At 43.2% G+C, this 18813-nt stretch overlaps 1 protein-coding gene across 2 annotated transcripts in view; it reads left to right on the top strand.

Annotated features, from left to right (window-relative positions):
• Nucleotides 1–18813, top strand: part of RANBP3L (RAN binding protein 3 like) — a 98213-nt gene that overhangs the window by 60088 nt on the left and 19312 nt on the right. The window contains exons 8-11 of one of the 2 annotated variants that reach the window (XM_030193044.1): nt 2698–2780; nt 8406–8481; nt 11390–11489; nt 15592–15719. In XM_030193044.1, coding sequence (XP_030048904.1) covers nt 2698–2780; nt 8406–8481; nt 11390–11489; nt 15592–15719 — 387 coding nt within the window. Of the gene's footprint in view, nt 1–2697; nt 2781–8405; nt 8482–11389; nt 11490–15588; nt 15720–18813 lie in introns of both variants that reach the window. The other variant, XM_030193043.1, reaches the window with a different exon arrangement.

The raw sequence follows: 18813 nt of genomic DNA, 5'->3' as shown, positions 1-18813 counted from the left end.
ATACCTCTGGTGGGGAAGACTTTGTTGAAACTCAAGCAAGACCGAGGCACCATGATTCTGATTGCTCCTTTTTGGCCGCGTCAGATCTGGTTCCCTTTTCTTCTGGAGTTGTCCTCCGAAGAACCGTGGAGATTGGAGTGTTTTCCGACCCTCATCACACAGGACGAAGGAGCGCTTCTGCATCCCAACCTCCGGTCCCTGGCTCTCACGGCCTGGATGTTGAGAGCGTAGACTTTGCCTCTTTGGGTCTGTCAGAGGGTGTCTCCTGCATCTTGCTTGCTTCCAGGAAAGATTCCACTAAGAGGAGTTACTTCTTTCTGTGGAGGAGGTTTGCCGTCTGGTGTGACAGCAAGGCCCTAGATCCTCGCTCTTGTCCTACACAGACCCTGCTTGAACACCTTCTGCACCTGTCTGAGTCTGGTCTCAAGGCCAACTCTGTAAGGGTTCACCTTAGTGCAATCAGTGCATACCATTACCGTGTGGAAGGTAAGCCGATCTCAGGACAGCCTTTAGTTGTTCGCTTCATGAGAGGTTTGCTTTTGTCAAAGCCCCCTGTCAAGCCTCCTACAGTGTCATGGGATCTCAATGTCGTTCTCACCCAGCTGATGAAACCTCCTTTTGAGCCACTGAATTCCTGCCATCTGAAGTACTTGACCTGGAAGGTCATTTTCTTGGTGGCAGTTACTTCAGCTCGTAGAGTCAGTGAGCTTCAGGCCCTGGTAGCCCAGGCCCCTTACACAAAATTTCATCATAACAGAGTAGTCCTCCGCACTCACCCTAAGTTCTTGCCGAAGGTTGTGTCGGAGTTCCATCTGAACCAGCCAATTGTCTTGCCAACATTCTTTCCCCGTCCTCATTCCTGCCCTGCTGAACGTCAGCTGCACACATTGGACTGCAAGAGAGCATTGGCCTTCTATCTGGAGCGGACACAGCCCAACAGACAGTCCGCCCAATTGTTTGTTTCTTTTGATCCCAACAGGAGGGGAGTGGCTGTGGGAAAACGCACCATATCCAATTGGCTAGCAGATTGCATTTCCTTCACTTACGCCCAGGCTGGGCTGGCTCTTGAGGGTCATGTCACGGCTCATAATGTTAGAGCCATGGCAGTGTCGGTAGCCCACTTGAAGTCAGCCACTATTGAAGAGATTTGCAAAGCTGCGACGTGGTCATCTGTCCACACATTCACATCTCATTACTGCCTGCATCAGGATACCCGACGCGACAGTCGGTTCGGGCAGTCAGTGCTTCAGAATCTGTTCGGGGTTTAGAATCCAACTCCACCCCCCTAGGCCCATGTTTGTTCTGTTCCAGGCTGCACTCTCAGTTAGTTGGTAAATTTTTTAGGTCAATCTCAGTTATGTCCTCGCCGTTGCGAGGCCCAATTGACCATGGTTGTTGTTTTGAGTGAGCCTGGGGGCTAGGGATACCCCATCAGTGAGAACAAGCAGCCTGCTTGTCCTCGGAGAAAGCGAATGCTACATACCTGTAGAAGGTATTCTCCGAAGGCAGCAGGCTGATTGTTCTCACAAACCCGCCCGCCTCCCCTTTGGAGTTGTGTCTTCCCTTCTCTTTGTCTTGCTACATATGAGACTGGCTGGCACGAGCCGGTTCGGGCGGGAAGACGGCCGCGCATGCGCGGTGCGCATCGGCGCGTGAGGACTAGCAAAGGACTTTGCTAGAAAGTGTTCCGATTGGAGGGGCTGCCGTGGACGTCACCCATCAGTGAGAACAATCAGCCTGCTGTCCTCGGAGAATACCTTCTACAGGTATGTAGCATTCGCTTTAAGCGCATGCGCCAGACACTGTCCTCCTGCCGAACTCCCTAATGCTCAATGCTATGAGCGCGTCTATATTTGCATCTTATTAGCATTGAGCATTAGGGAGTTGTTCTGCGCTGATCTGGCAGTATTTCTCCGGCACTGTTCAGTACAGCACCGGAGTTTTGAGCATCTGGCTATATACGTGTAATGTAAAAATGTATCCAGTCCAGTTTTCAGCGCTAGTGAGCTAATTTAGCTAGCCCTTGGATCAGGTATTCATGTAAGAGCACTTCAAAGATCTTTTAGGTCATCAGTACAGCACCTGCATTAAAAAGTGGGGCTGAAGTTCCATTTAGTATGTATATAAGGACGTATATACAGGGGTGTAGCCAGACCTCGAGGTGGGAGGGGGCCAGAGCCCAAGGTGGGGGCACATTTTGGTCACCACCCTGCCACTGCCCCCTCCACCACCTCCCCCCTCCACCGCCCAGTGCCGCTGCTGTACATCTTGGCTGGCAGGGGTCCCCAACCCCCACCAGCTGAAGCACCACTGCCACAAACATCTTGGCTGGTGGGGGTCCCCAGCCCCCACCAGCTGAAGACATTGTCCAATCTGGTCTCCAGCACTGCCGCATTGCCTGCCCTGCTCTCTCTTCCCCTCACATCCGGCATGCTTCTTTTAGTGAAACTGAGCATGCTCAGTTTCACTAAAATGAGTGTGCCTGATGTGAGGGGAAGAGAGAGCAGGGCAGGCAATGCAGTCGCATACCAGCGCTGGATGAATTCTTCAGCTGGCAGGGATTGGGGACCTCTTCCAGCCAATCGGGCCCAGAGTGAATTTGGGGGGCCCAGGCCCCCTTGGCCCCACCTAGGTACGCCACTGGTATGTACAACAGCTGAAGCAATATCTAATGGATTTTCTGCATTTTTGTTTCAGGTTTCTTCAGTGACCTCATCTAAAACAGAAAAGGCAAGGGGGTCACATACTTGCCTGGATGTTTCAAACTTTAAAACACTAAGGTACAGTATGGTACCCAGTAATATCCAGCATTAGCAGGACACCCTTTACTTATAATGTATTTGTTTCTGTATCTTAGCCTGTGTTTTGAGGTCACATACTTTGAAAGAAAAGTTTTAAGATAGAGTGCAAAGTAAAACTTTCAGAAATACCTTTCATAACCCTTGAAGATTTATTCAGTGTACTTTTTAAATTTGAGATAATGAGGAGCAGATATGCTGAGCTTTTTTTCCTCATAGACATATGGGAAGGGGGGTGGGGTAGAGAATTCATAAGGAAATGAGCTCTAGAATTGAGCACCCAGATCCTTGGGTTTGAAAATTGCCCCAAACAGAGTAGCCAAATAGTTTAGGCAGCTACAGTTAGATGCTTTTTAAGTAGGCATTGCCAGGGACAAATTTAGGTCAGTGGAAATTTTAGAAAATGTACATACAACTATACATGTGAACTTTCTTCCCTAGAGCCCCAGCTAATTTTCAAAGACAAACTACCCAGGCAGCTTCACAAGAACAAATGTTTCTCTATACTTTCTTGCTATGTGGCTTGTTGAAAATTTTTCCCCAAAATGAGGAAAGTCCTTTAGTACATCTGGCCTATTATGGGGCTCTGGATTCAATCAGAATTTTAGGCTTAAGTAACTGTTCATCCAAATGTCATCTGAGAATTTGATATTTGTTTTGGAAACCGATAGCTGTAGCATATCCACAGCTGACCATTTTCATGCATTTGGTGCTGAGTAGTTGTAGGTATTCTCCCCTGGCTGAGTGTACACACTCTCTGCCAAATAGTTGCGCACTCTGTTCATGCCAGCTAGCTGCATAGATTCCCCATCCAGTAGCGCTGTATGTTCCCCTCGCAAGTTGCACATCCTTTGCTGAGCAGCAACAGAGTACTAGGCACACTCATCCTTTAATCAAAAATCTCTACGTACAGTATCAAGTATACATATGTAGTTTCACATCATACCTTATACTATCCGGCTGATATTCAAAAACCATTTAACTGGCCAGGAACAGCTCCGGCCCAGTTAAAAGGCACTTAGCCAGCTATCCGGCGATATTCGGTGGGAGATATCCAGTTATCTCTCACTGAATATCGCCGATTAGTGCCTAGTGGATAGTCAGTTATATCATGCAATATAACCAGCTATCCGCCAATTTTCAGCACATTGCCAGCTAAGTTTTCCTGTCAAATGTGACCATGTCAATAGCTGGTCTATCTTTGGCCGCTATGAACTTAGCCAGTCAGTGCTGAATATCGAGTTGGCCAGCTATGTTCTTGGTGTCCAAAAATAAACCGGATATTCAATGCCAGTCACCGGAAACGCCCGACATTGAATATGCAGGCTCAGCGCTGACCGCAGGAGGAAGCCCGGCTACTTCCTGCGGTATGAATATGAGTTTACCTTGTTGGGCAGACTAGATGGGCCATCCAGGTCTTTATCTGTCGTCTTCTACTATGTTAACTACTTCATTTCTTAATACTCAGTCAGATGGACGATTATAATGCCCTTTTTAGGGGCATATATTTAACTGAATAACTACAGTTTTTCCAGAATACAACAGTCAAATGTGTTGCAGGATCTAAATTTTAGGATCTTGTCATACTGCTGTTTTAAAATGAGCACCGACTACTGATCTCATTTCGCATCCCCTATAAAATTCTCACACTGGTCTGCTGCTATTTCTGTTCTGCTGACTGAAACCTGGTACACCTTCATGAGATCTGCGATCCCAAAAACAATGACTTTTGATCATCCCCTCATTCAGACAAATCCATTTTCAGTGTCACTGGACCATCTTTGTGGAACAATCTACTACATAAGTACATAAGTACTGCCATACTGGGAAGGACCAAAGGTCCATCAAGCCCAGCATCCTGTTTCCAACAGTGGCCAATCCAGGTCACAAATACATGGCAAGATCCCCCCCAAAAGTACAAAACATTCTATACTGCTTATCCCAGAAACAGTGGATTTTCCCCAGGTCCATTTAATAATGGTCTATGGACTTTTCCTTTAGGAAGCCGGCCAAACCTTTTTAAAACTCTGCTAAGCTAACTGCCTTTACCACATTCTCTGGCAACGAATTCCAGAGTTGAATTACACGTTGAGTGAAGAAAGATTTTCTCAGATTCATTTTAAATTTACTACATTGTAGCTTCATCACATGCCCCCTAGTCCTAGTATTTTTGGATAGCATAAACAGACACTTCACATCTACCCGTTCAACGCCACTCATTATTTTATAGACCTCTATCATATCTCCTCTCAGCCGCCTTTTCTCCAAGCTGAAGAGCCCTAGCTGCTTTAGCCTTTCCTCATAGGGAAGTCGTCTTATGACTAGAACTTTCCCTTCAGAAAGGGAAATGGGATTTGATATTCTGCCTTTCTGTGGTTTTTGTAACTACTTTCCAAGCAGTTTACATGGTATATACAGGTACTTATTTGTGCCTGGGGCAATGGAGGGTGAAGTGACTTGCCCAAAGTCACAAGGAGACCATGAGGGGAGGGAGACAGAGCTGGGAATGGTGCTGTGGAGATGGGCAGGAAAATGGCTGCAGGATCAAAGTCCACTGCACTAACCACAAGGCTACTCCTTCACTCCAAGTTTAACAGGTCCTTGAAAACTTACTTTTTGAAAAAACATTTACCCCCTAATTCTATAACCTCCTGTGCCCATTTTCACACTTACCGCACAAAATTGTGTGCACAGGTTATAGACTGCTGTAAGTTATATGGGTACTCAATATTTTCAGATATCATTTCTATCTATCATTGAGGTACAAATATGGGAAAAGCCTCAAAACCCTTCCTCCACTTCTATATGTCAGAAGAAAATGTGGTAGGGTTTTCCAGAGTAAAATTACTTCATAGGCATTAAAAAAAAACCCTTGAGAATTAATTTGTTAAAACTTCAGTGAGTCCGGTGACATTTCAAGCAAGTAATGTGACAGACATAGGCGCCCGGCATAAGAGGCTTAGAGAGGCTAAGCCTCCCCCCTGCTGCAGCAGAATGGATCAGCTGTGGAGTGCAGCTGCTCTGAGGGGATTAAATTGTTAATTTACCTGCATCCTCACAGCAGGAGCTGCAGTGAAAGCCCTCTAGCAGTTGTAGAAATTGGTTTATGGTTTGTTTACCTTACTGCTGGGAAAGCAGGGGGGGGTTGGCTGGAGGTGTCCTGGGTTGCCAGGGAGATATTTAAGGAGGATGACTTCCTGACCTGCACTGAGGACAGATAGCAGCAGAACGGATACTGGACCAGCATGATCAGAAAAAGTCACCAGACAACAAAGGTAGAAAAGATCATTTTATTTTCATTATAGTGTTTGGAATATGTCCACTTTGAGAATCAGGTGCTCAACATTAAAAGTTTATATTTATTTACTTATTTATGGCATTTTATCCCACATTAGACATGAATTAGGGTGTTTTGTGGCTCTACATGAGAATTGTGATGATATGATCCCTTGTTTCATATTGTTGACGGTCTGCATTTTCCATATGGGTGGTATATTGGTGTATTAGGTCTGCCCAGTGTAATATTTATGGTACAGTAAGGTTCTGAGTGTGTTTTTGGACAAAGTTGTGTATAGTGTTTTGCAGTTCAGCGATTGTGGTTAGAATATGCTTTGAGCAACCACTTTATTCTTTGACATATGATACATATCTAATATCTAAATTTAATAAAAGGTATTAATTGTAACTTTTATTTTTATTTATTTATTTTTTCTGCGTGTTATCAGACAATTATGGATTTAAGCCCCACCCCCGGCCCCCCCACCCCGCCCCCTTTTGCCTCCCCAAACAGTTGGGATACCGACCGCCTATGGTGACAGAAAGCTGATACACAGTTTGCACCTTGACACAACCTGTCTGGCAAAACTTTGGCCACAGTCGGTGCAAGTGGAAGCAAAAGTTTATTTATTTAGATTTACTATACCACCTTGCTGGTGTATAGTTCAAAGCGGTGTACAAATTTAAAAATAAAACATATAACACACAGGAAAAGAACTATATGAATGTTTCCATTAAGTCTGAAAGTTTTAATAACGTCACGTTTTGTTTTGGATCCATGAAAGCTGATTTCACTGAAGTTTTAACAAATTAATTCTCAAGGGTTTTTTTTAATGCCTGTGAAGTAATTTTACCCTGGAAAATCCTACCGTATTTTCTTCTGACATACAGAAATGGACGAAAGGATCTGAAGCTTTTCCCATATGAGTCTTTTTGTACCTCAGTGACAGCTTTGATATCTGTGTGAGCTGTATTTTTCCAGAGAAAGAGTATTGTGAAGGTTGTGCATATTATCTCTTTCTTCCTCTATTATTGATAAAGACTTCTGAGTTACGTGGGTACTGATAGCATTTAGGCATGAGCATGTATACCAGCCATTGACATAGTGTAAGTGATCACGCCTAAAGTTAGGAGTATAAATGTGGACTTACTACTATTCTCTAATGCTAGTTACACATGTAACTGCTGGAAGCCAGCGAGTTGCCACTGGACAGTTCCCTCTGGACAGTTCCCACCCACCAATTCCCACCTGGACAGTTCCCTCCTAGGACCTTTCCCCTCAGACCAATTTCCATTCAAGGGGGAGAATTCCCTCCTAAGACTGTTCCCCTCCCCCCCCCCCCCCCCCCCCCCTGGCTAATTCCCACCCTGCAAAGTTTTTGTTACTGGTATGTAGTTTTCAGTCTTTTTTTCTTGTGTTGGTGTTCTGTTGGGGGGGGGTCTTCCTTATGCGTCGTAATTTTTATGAGAAGTGTCATGGTATGATGTGGCGTTTGTTGCGTCAGGCAGAAGAGAAGGCAGTGCAGTATACCTTTTGTTTTTACCCATCCCCACTTTACTGTCATAAAATGGCGTTCTCCCTCCTTTCCCAATGTGTTTAATAGGCTTTTGTTTAGAAACCATTTATTCCTTTTCATTTTAGATTGTACACTGCTTAGATGGAATTCCTGTGGGTGGGATAAAAATTTTAATAAACTTAAAACTTGAAGCATTTAGTCTGGGAGTGGAATCGGGAGGGAGTGGGTTAAATTTTAAGGGCCATGTTTACAAAGGCGCGCTAGCGTTTTTTGCATGTGCTAAATATTAGCATGCACTAACAGTGTAGATGCCCATAATAATCCTATGGCAATCTACATGGTTAGCACACACTAAAAACGTTAGTGCACCTTTGTAAACAGGGCCCTAAATCTCTAATGTAGGTTTTGACTGATTATTGGGGGGGGGGGGGGATTTTGTGTGTCAGGGGTTGTTTGTTTTTTGGGGTTTTTTTTGTGCTTTGAAGTCCATTATGGTTGTGCTGGTAATATTTTGTGTAAGTATATATACTATATATATATATATATATATATATATATATATATATATATATATATATATATATATATATAGTATTTTATGTTCTTTATTAATTTGGATTTTCATTTTTTTTTTACCATTTTTGAGATTCTACAGTATTAAATGCATTCAAAAATATCAAAACCAAAATTTTAAAACCAATAAAATCAACAAAGAGCAAAAACTATCTAATATTGTTGTTTAATATGAAAAGTTTGGAAAGACTGTAAAAGTGCTTTCCTCTTTAAGTTCACTGCCTTTCTACCTGTGTCCTAGGAGTCAGCAAGCAGAGGGTGCAGACAATAGCACTTCAGACTTTGTTTTTGGGGAAAATATGCTGGAGAGAGTTCTGGTAAGACATATTTTGTTTAGTTTCAGTAGTGAATGTCTGCATCTTGTAACACATTCTCTTAATCAAAAATAATCCTGCAATCTTTCCCAACTTCTTGCTTCATAAGGGCTTTGAAAACGAACCCCTTAGTTTGCTAAAGCTTCCTTTTTGTAGGAAGGGAAGACATAATTGGTTGTACATAGTATGTTGTAAGACTGGCACACGTTGTGCATTTGCCAGCTCTTATAGTAGAAGTTTAAAGCACCATTTGATGGTGCTTTTTTCCCCCAATGTGTTACTTTCTAAAATGGCTGTTCAGCAGAGCCTTTTGTAAAATACTTGGAGAATTATGAATGTCTCAACCCAGATGCCTCAGTTCCTACCTTGATGCCATATCTTAATCCTTCCTCTCACTCTCTAAGTTCCAATGGTCTTTATCATACATGTACCTCAATATCACCTTGTTCATACCGGAATCAGCTAACGCTGTTTACGGTACTATGTAAGCCACATTGAGCCTGCAAAAAGGTGGGAAAATGTGGGATACAAATGTAACAAATAAATAAATATGCAAAATCAGGTTTAAATGTAACAAAAAATAAAATAGCCAGACACTGAAGGGGTGCATAGGGAAAGGTATAACCCATAACTTTTTAAAAAAAAATTTCACATAAAAGGATAGGGTTTGGACTGTTGTATTACAAATTGTTTGTTCTAATTAAATTCAGGTAAGGACATGGTCAGTTCTGGAAGTATTTCACAAAAGACTCTATCGAATACAAAGCTTTTTATAAAATATGACTAAGGATGTGCACTCCTGCACGTGTATGTGCTGGATCTCAGAGCGGAAGTAGCTGAGCAGTGTGCACCCAACAGCTTCTGTGTGAGAATGCGGGTTTACAACATTGGGCATTATTTTCCAAAACACATGCTTTCCCTTTGTAAAATAGGAAAGATGTGTAGACACGTGTCCTGCACAAGCCATGCCCCCTTGAAATCTCCACATGATGTGATCACCATGTGAAAATAGAGATTTTCTGAAATTGCCATTTACAAGTATATACAATTTATAAATGTTAATGCCATTATTAAGCTAAATATGTTTAACCTTGAAGGAGAGAGAGGAGGAGTATGACAGATTCGAAAACCTGAAAAGTATAAACAAAGCCCAAAAAGTGTATTTTTTTCAGAAGAAAGGCATTTCTAAAATCTGAGGTCATGATATCAACCTCCATGGAAGTAGACTCATTGGTAACATTAGGAAATATTTCTTCACAGAAAGGGTGGGAGATGCTTGGAACAGCATCCCGGTGCAGGAGTTAGAGCAAAAAAAGTCGTACCAGGATTCAAGAAAGTGTGGGATGAGCCCAAAGGATTCTTAATTGCAAAGATCTGAAAGTGGGATTTCTGGCACTGCGAAAGGTAGTCAGTTCAGAACACTTTATGTTTCTGTGCTTCTAGAATCCACAGTTCCTTGAATTTTTAACTTTTTGGGTTAAGTGATAACCATGATCAGTGCCTAAAGCTCTCAGTCCTATGGAAACAGACAATCAGTGAAGTCTCTCAGAGACCTGTTTCCAAAGTATATTAAGGATATGCTTTTATGAGCATTTTAAATAGGTGTTAGTATGCTATTCCAATATAAGATGTACTAAAGGACATTAAACCTTTAGTAAATCCAGTGATGGGGGTAATATACATGTTTTCAGCAACAGGAATGTATATTACAGCCCCCCTGTCGGTCGCATGAGATCTCTCCGGCATCTCAATTGCCAATGCTTCTGCTGTGTACCTTCAAATCTCTGCTTCCTACATCACCAGCACTGCAGTGGTACAGTTAGGCCTCCTGCAGTCTGCTCCGGAGCACACTCTCTGACCTGTCTCACCCATGCGGCAATAGGAAGTTGAGACAGAGGAGGCGGGACGAGTCAGAGGAGATGCGTTCCAGAGCAGATCAACAGGAGTCCTAGCTGTACCGCTGCAGTGCCAATGCTGTATGGAAGCAGAGATTTGAAGGTACATGGCGGGGGGGGGGGGGGGGGGGGCAGGGGGCAAAAAGAATGCTTGGGGGGGTGCAGCAGAGAGGGCGTGCTGGGTCTATATATGTGGGTGAGGGCAGCAGAGAGGGCATGCTGGATCTGTGTGGTGGGGTGTGAGTGAGGCAGGGAGAAGAACCTGTGTGTGTGTCTGTGTGTGAACTTATACATGGTTCACACCAATTTTTGCCATTTTTAGTGCCAAAACTGCCCTCGACCTTTAGTTAAGTATATTCGGTAGCCAGTTAGTGCCACTCAATATCACCACTAACTGTCCACCCCCCAGCCTGCTGTGTTAGGGTCAGTCCAGTGGTGAAGCTTGGACAGAGCCAGTATTTATCTGGTTAGCAGTGATATTTAGTCCGCTACCCAGTTAAATAATTCCATAAAGTTAGGACAGCAAAAAGGCTGTTCTAACTTTATGCACCGGTCTGAATATTGGCCACTGCCTGGTTATAGAAACATAGAAACATGACGGCAGATAAAGGCCATATGACCCATCCAGTCTGCCCATCTTCTGTAACCCCTAATTCTTCCTGTTCCTAAGCGATCCCACATGCTTATTCCATGCCTTTTTAAATTCTGGAACAGTCCTCGACTCCACCACCTCCACCTGGAGGCCATTCCACGCCTCCACCACCCTTTCTCTGAAATAATACTTCCTTAGGTTACTCCTAAGGAAGTATCCTATCTTCTGGGTCAGCACACACACATGTGGGAGCTGCACATATCTCAGCATTGAATGTCTGGGGTTAGTTCAGTTCGCAGCCGGAAGCAACTTACTAGCCGCTTACCACTGCGGGCCAAATATTTACCCCCTAAATTAACAGAAGTATTAAAATATAAGACAAAGGTGAACAATTTTCAACCACTGCTTTTTCATTCTTTTCTAGAGTCCTCAAAAATCTTCAGAATTTCCTGTTGAAAAGTATCGGTGCAAGAAAGGAACATCTTTGGGCACAGAGTCTTGTCAGAAGACTTCCACCCAGCCAAGTAAGACTGCATGGATTTTTAATTTGTACATGGCATATAAAAAGCATGCTCTCTTCTAGCGCATTGGCAGGAGTGAGTATAGCAGTCACGACCTACCAGATCTCCTGCATTACTGCAACTTATTGGTGCCTCATAACATGTCATGTTCATGTAAGGGACCCTGTTTTCAAAACATTTTCCACTAGGCAAAAGTAAGGAAAAGTCCTCTGAAATGTATGGACTTAAAAACCTGTGCTATCTGTTTTAGACAGAGGTTATCCAGAGTCAAAAGTACATGTATATAAGATGGCTTTCTCAGTCGCTAGCCCAATGCTATGGAATATGCAACTAGATGATCTCCATAAAAGCTTTATTTTTCTCAGACTTGCAATTCATTTTAGTTTAAATTTTCAGTACTGCAGTGCAGGGACGTAGCCAGCAGCCCATTTTTTGGGGAGCCCAGGGGTAGACTGGGGGGCGCGCATTTGCTCTCTGCTTCCCCCCCCCCCCCCCTCGCCACTTGCTAAAAATCTTATGTTTGATGTCAGGAATGCCCAAGCCCCACCAGCTAAAGAGATCCACAGCCCCAACCCCACCCGGTGCTGCCCCTTCAGCAAGGAAATCAGCAGTGTGCTTTCTATCCACCACCAAAACAGACCAAGGGTGGAAGAAGACTAAGTCCAAGTGATCAGCCCAAACACAGAAGTAAGAGCTCCAAACAGAGTTTATTGGGACCCTACACGGTCCGTGTTTCGGCAGCAAGCCTTCTTCAGGGGTCTTGTCTTTCTTTAGGAATCCCTTTCCTTTACTGTCCAGTCATCAGTTGCTTGGCATCCTTCGTTCTTTTTGGAGGAGCCCATGGTGCAAATGTGTGCATGGGTATTTTCATACTATTGAGGCTGGCTCTGAGCCTGCTTTATAAGTCCACACAGTGCCTATGTTGCCTTTATTAAATAGGCTTTAAAATAATAGACACCTTGAATGTTAAACATAGGTATTATGCTACAAATTAACTTCTAGAAATCATTTGGCTATTGGGCCCTAAACTGTGGAATGATTTTTCCTTGGTATTTCAACAGTTACAGAGCTAAGAAATTTAGGAGTCAGTATTCAGCCGGCAGCAGTGAGCATTTTGCTAACCGCCACCAGCATTATTCCCGGATATGTCAATATTCAGAACTTAACCAGCCATGATCTGACACATACAAAATAGGACTGTGATTTCTGTGGTAACATTTTGAATCTAAACCTGGCCGGTTAAGTTTTGAATATTGGAACTTATGCGGCCAAGTGCTGACTGTGCCCCCAACATAACCAGTTTTCACTTAGGTGCCAACCGGTCATTTTCAGCAAAGATAGCCTGTTGAGTGCTGCTGAAAATGACCAGATAGCCATGAACAAATGATTTAACTGGTCAGCAGCCGTTTGTGGCCAGTTAAATCATTTTGAATATATATTTATATGTTTATTACATTTGTACCCCGCGCTTTCCCACTCAAAGCAGGTTCAATGCAGCTTACATAGTAATTGGGATTACAAAGTATTGGTGGAGAGAAATAAGTTGAGTATTATCAGAGTAACAAAAGAAATAGGAATGTAGAAATGCAGGGATGAGGGGAGTAGGAGAAGTATGAGCAAGGGTAAGTGAGCAATTGGAGGGTAGATGAGGCGGAGGGGAATGCGCAAGAGTGAAGGGAGTAGGAGAGGTGTGAGTAAGGGTAGGTGAGCTTGAAGTTCTTTAAACAAACATTCTCAACTGAGAGAAATTAGTGATTAGAATCAGAAGATCCCTTTCTTTACCCCCCTGTTTACAAAGCCACGCTAGCGGCTGGTGGTGCGTAAAGGCCAAAACAGCCCATTCACTTTGTAAACAGGGGCCTAAAAGAGTTACATTTTGTGACTGGAACTGCAAATTCAATATATCAAATTTGTGTCTCATTTGCCCCATGAAGTATGTCCAATTATGCTCAAAAATATGGGCCTATCTGTAATCTAGAAAGTATGTCTCACCATAATGTATATTGAACTTCTGCATAGCCCCTTCAGGATCCCCAATATTTCAGAGGCAAAAGACAGTAAGTTCAGTGAAGAGAAACCAGGCAAAACATGTTTTTTTCCATTTTCTCACAAATCAATCAGAATTGAATTTCTTCCTTCTGCAATTGAAGGGCAGTATAAGTTATAACATGTTGGGTTTTATCAAGGGGAGGCAGTGTTTCATACACTTTAATTTGTAACTGTACAAAAAAAATAATGATCTCTTTTAATTGTAATTGATATTGAAAAAATATTCAGCGTAACTCGCTTCAAGGTAACTTGGGTGACCCTTTTACTAAGCTGCAGTAAAAATAAGCCTTAGCACACCATTATGCGGGACTTTCCCACATGCTAAAGCCATTTTTACCACGGCCATAAAAATGGCTTTTTTCTGTTTTTTGCATTAATGACCATGCACTAATATTGCTATTAGCATGCTGCTTTTTTTTTTTTTATTACTGCGTAAGCACTTTACCACCACCTATTTTATAAGCAGTAAGGATTCCTGCATTATCTGTGCCAGCTAGTGCATGGTAATATAGGTGTACTAACTGGTTTAATGTAGGAATGCCCATGTGCCGCCCCTGACACGTCATCTCAAAAAAGTTTTGAAAAGTTATTTAGCGCACGGTTAGGGCTCACTGATTTCAAAGTTACCAAGGAATCCTGAGTGCTTCCTGCAGTATTCCATTTTTTGCTACATTAGGGGGCCCTTTTCCTAAGCTGCAGTAAAAAGGGCCCTGCGCTAGTGTGCTGAGGCCCTTTTTCCACAATGGGTAAAAAGGCTTAAAAAAGAAATGGCCATGTGGTAAGATTGAACTTACTGAGTGACCATGCAGGGGGACGCACTTACTGCCACTTCAAGGGCTCCTGCGCTAACCCAGCTGTAACCGTTACCGCCGGGTGACCCCCTCCAGAATGCCACGTATAATCGAAAAGGACGCCCAAGTTTTGCTGAGGACGTCCTCGCAAAACATCCCAGCGAAGGGGCGGGGAAACCCGTATTATCGAAACAAGATGGACGTCCATCTTTCATTTCGATAATACGGTCAGGGACACTCAAATCTGGAAATTTAGGTCATCCTTAGAGATGGTAGTCCCCAGACTTGGTCGTTTCTGACTTTCGGCGATAATGGAAACCAAGGACGCCTATCTCAGAAACGACCAAATCCAAGCCCTTTGGTCATGGGAGGAGCCAGCATTGGTAGTGCACTGGTCCCCCTGACATGCCAGGACACCAACCGGGCACCCTAGGGGGCACTGCAGTGGACTTCATAAATTGCTCCCAGGTACATAGCTCCCTTACCTTGGGTGCTGAGCCCCCCAAAACCCACTCCCCCCAACTGTACACCACTACCATAGCCCTTACAGGGGAAGGGGGGGCACCTAGATGTGGGTACAGTGGGTTTGTGGTGGGTTTTGGAGGGCTCACATTTACCACCACAAGTGTAACAGGTGAGGGGGGATGGGCCTGGGTCTGCTTGCCTGAAGTGCACTGCACCCACTAAAACTGCTCCAGGGACCTGCATACTGCTGTGATGGACCTGAGTATGACATTTGAGGCTGGCACAAAATATTTTTAAAATGTTTTTTTGAGGGTGGGAGGGGGTTAGTGACCAATGGGGGAGTAAGGGGAGGTCATCCCCGATTCCCTCCGGTGGTCATCTGGTCAGTTCGGGCATCTTTTTGAGGCTTGGTCGTAACAAAAACAGGACCAGGTAAAGTCGTCCAAGTGCTCGTCAGGGATGCCCTTTTTTTTCCATTATGGGTCGAGTACGCCCATGTGTTAGGCACGCCCAAGTCCCACCTTCACTACGCTTCCGACATGCCCCCGTGAAATTTTGTCATCCCCACAATGGAAAGCAGTTGGCGATGCCCAAAATCGGCTTTCGATTATGCCGATTTGGGCAACCCTGTGAGAAGGACGCCCATCTTCCGATTTGTGTCGAAAGATGGGTGTCCTTCTCTTTCGAAAATGAGCCTGTTGGTGAAGCATGTAATAAAATGTAAAGTCGAGTACTATGCTTTCTGTAGTACTCTCAGGATTATATATAAATTATTTTACCCTTTTGTTTCCTTTCAGAAGTAATCCTAAAGAAAAATATAACCTTGGTTGAATCGGCAGCTGCTTACATTTCCAAATCGACCCATACCTGCATGCTAAAAAAAGTTGATGCTCTAACAGGGGAGGAAGCAGAGCGCAATGTCCTGCAGGTAGGCACGTCCTGAAGACACTCACCCCACCCTGAGCACTACTTCCCCTTAGGTTATGAAGACTGTATTTTCATTAATAAAACTGTATCTGAAAAAGGCAGTATGAACTAGAGTCTTCAAAATATGTTCTGACTAGTTTCTTGGATAGATTGCTTTCTCTGTTGGTCATAGTCAATGTTTATGTCTGTCATATCTTATCTTGTGGTTCTCAATAAAGTCTTTTAAATATAAAGAGAGTTTAGGACCAGATTTTATAAATGGCACCGAAAATTCAGTGCCGGTACAATTCGGCTCTCAATGCTATTCTGTAAAGGGTTGTTCAGGATAAGCAGTCTTAGCATTGATTGCCAAATTCGGTGTTCAACTTTGGGCACAAGGACTGATGCACCCTAAAACCTGTTGTAAATCCTGGCGTGCAAATTATGTACAGATTCCTGTTATTCTTGCAATACTGCGCATATTTTTTTCTGAATGCCCCTAACCTGCCTATGCCCCTCCCTTGGCCATGTCCCCTTTTCAGTTGTGCGCAATCCAGTTTAGGCGCCCATTGTTACAGAATAGTGGTGCGTTGTCAGATTGGCGCCCAAATCATAATTAGTGCCAGTTAGGTGAATGTTAGCTCCAATAATTAAATCATTGGAGCTCATCAACTAATTATTGTGGGTGACCTTTCTAGAATCCGGGAGTAAGTGAAATTTTGAATAAAAATGTGTGCACTCAGCTCTAGTATACTTTCAGAGAGGCCTGTTTATGAGCACAAACAGTAAAGGGGTCTTTTACTAAGGCTTGCTTACGTTAAGGCCAATTAGCAACTAATTAATTCATTAAATTATGCATTAAACTGACCTTATTTTTTAAGTTGTGCATGCAAATTTACACACTACTTGAAAATTAGGGAATGCAACGTTCTAGAATTAGAAGGAATGAGTACCAAACCAAATGCAGGATGCAGAACTGTAGGTGAGGTGCATGCTCAAAGCTGCCCTTAACCCCTGGATTCTATATAGTGCGCCTAGAGATCTGCGTTGATTTTCTATAACAATGTGCGTAATTTAACAAGCTAATGAGCACGGATAACCTAACAAGCAATAATAAGCACTAATTGGCACTGATTAGAATTTAGGCACAGAACTTGCTAAGCATATTCTGTAATGATGTGCGCCGAACTTCTAACACGCGCAGGCAAAAAGAAGCGCGGATATGGGCGGAGAAATGGGCATTTTGTGGGTGTTCTGAAATTTACATGCCTAGTTATAGAATATGGTCCAGTGTGCCTAAATCAACACGCTTGGATTTACGCCACATTTTCATTGGTGTAAATGGATGTACGTACATTTAGGCACTGAAATATCAGCTAAGCATATTCTATAATCAGTGCCTAAATCTAGGCCCCAATTATAGAATACGCTTAGGCAGCATTGATTTTAGTGCTGATTTTTTTTGGCGACATATATAGAATCTCCCCCTAAATGCCTAAAAAGCTGATTTATCTTGGCGTGGTAAGGGCTTCCTTATAGTAGGTAGGTAGGAAGGGCTATTGTGACTTGCTTACGTTTTTAGCGCACGCTAAAATTGGGCATGCGCTAAATGTTAGAGGTGGCCATTTTTTGCTATGCAGGAGAGTAGTTTGAACCATGGAGTTAGAGCCTCTTCCCTGAGGAAGATTTTTTTTTCGAAACCTGGCCACGTCGGCAGAGGTTCTCCTTTGGTTAAAAGTGCTGCCAATTGGTGTCGTTGATAAAACGATAAGAGAAAAATAATAAGAAAACAATGGAAAAAGATTAGTAGTTATGCCTATCACATATATGTTTTTGAAATAAGTTGATATTACGCACGGTTTGAAGTAAGGGTGGTCCTATGAGGATTTGCATTACAACCGTTACCCAATGGAGCAAGGAACACTGTGTTCGGATGGTGTAAGTTGCAGTTAGATCTGATGACCCCCAAAAAACGAATATAAAAATAAGTTTTTTCACTGTATGACTAAAGTTTGATGCACTGTTACTCCTGTTTAAATCTATTTAAGAGTGCTGTTTGGTATTTTAAAGATTATAAGAGATTTTTTTTTGTCTGGGACACTTTATAATATCATAGGAATGCATTGGCATCTCTAACGTTTAGCGCATGCCCAATTTTAGCACATGCTAAAAACGTGAGTAAAAGACCCCCTTAGCTCTTAAACATACAGTTAGCAACAGGGATAACATTTAGGGTGGGGAAAATGTTAGGAGCTTAGCACCAATTTTCATTCATTTCCGTGCAAATGAATGGTGGGCCTAAATTTAGAAGCATAACTGTTAAGCTCCTAAATTAAAATGTATTTTCCCCCTGAAAACTTAAGCTCCTAAGTTTTGGCTGAAAATAGGGCACACATTTAAAAGCCTATCTAATTTAAGAGCATAAATTTAGAAGCTCAACTTTTTTTTTTTATATCAGGCCTTATATATTTTGACCCAGTGCATTTAGAAAACTTTTTAAAAATTTCCTGTCTCTGATTAAGGATTAGGGTATTTTTATGAGTTAATTAATATGAATAGCTGTAATATGGGGTTGTGTGAATAGCTGTGGGGCTGCCGAGACACAGAGCTGGGCCTGGGGCAGGACTGCTGCCCCCCCCCCCCCACTCAGGCTGCTGCCCCTGCCCATTCGGGCTGCTCCTGTCTGCCACCCCCCCTCTCCCTACTTTCCTGTTTCTGCTCCTCTGTCTGTCACTCTTCTGCTTCTGTGTGCCGGGACCGGGTTATCACGTTAACACAATCACCCGGGTCCTGACACACAGGAGTAGGAGAGAGACAGACCCCAGTGCCAGGCCCCCCTTGGAGGCTGGGCCCGGGGAATCTTGCCCCCTCTGCCCCCCCCTCCCGGCAGCCCTGAGTAGCTGTAATTTGGGTTTGTTTATCCAGTCATTTGCCACAATAATAATTCTTTTTAGTACTAATCTCTCTCCATAGCATGAACTTGAAGAATGCTGTATTCATTGATAGTTTTTATTTTTCTTCTTTTTTATATTCAAATTTCTTTTCTTTGTTGGTGTACAAGATCTTTAAAATGTGAGTTGTTTCTCTTCGTTCTTCTCTCCTTTTATGGTGAACTA

Source organism: Microcaecilia unicolor, chromosome 2, assembly GCF_901765095.1.
Source record: "Microcaecilia unicolor chromosome 2, aMicUni1.1, whole genome shotgun sequence".
NCBI lineage: Eukaryota > Metazoa > Chordata > Amphibia > Gymnophiona > Siphonopidae > Microcaecilia > Microcaecilia unicolor.
Note: the sequence above shows the minus strand (reverse complement) of the source record. Positions and strands in the feature narration are given on the sequence as shown.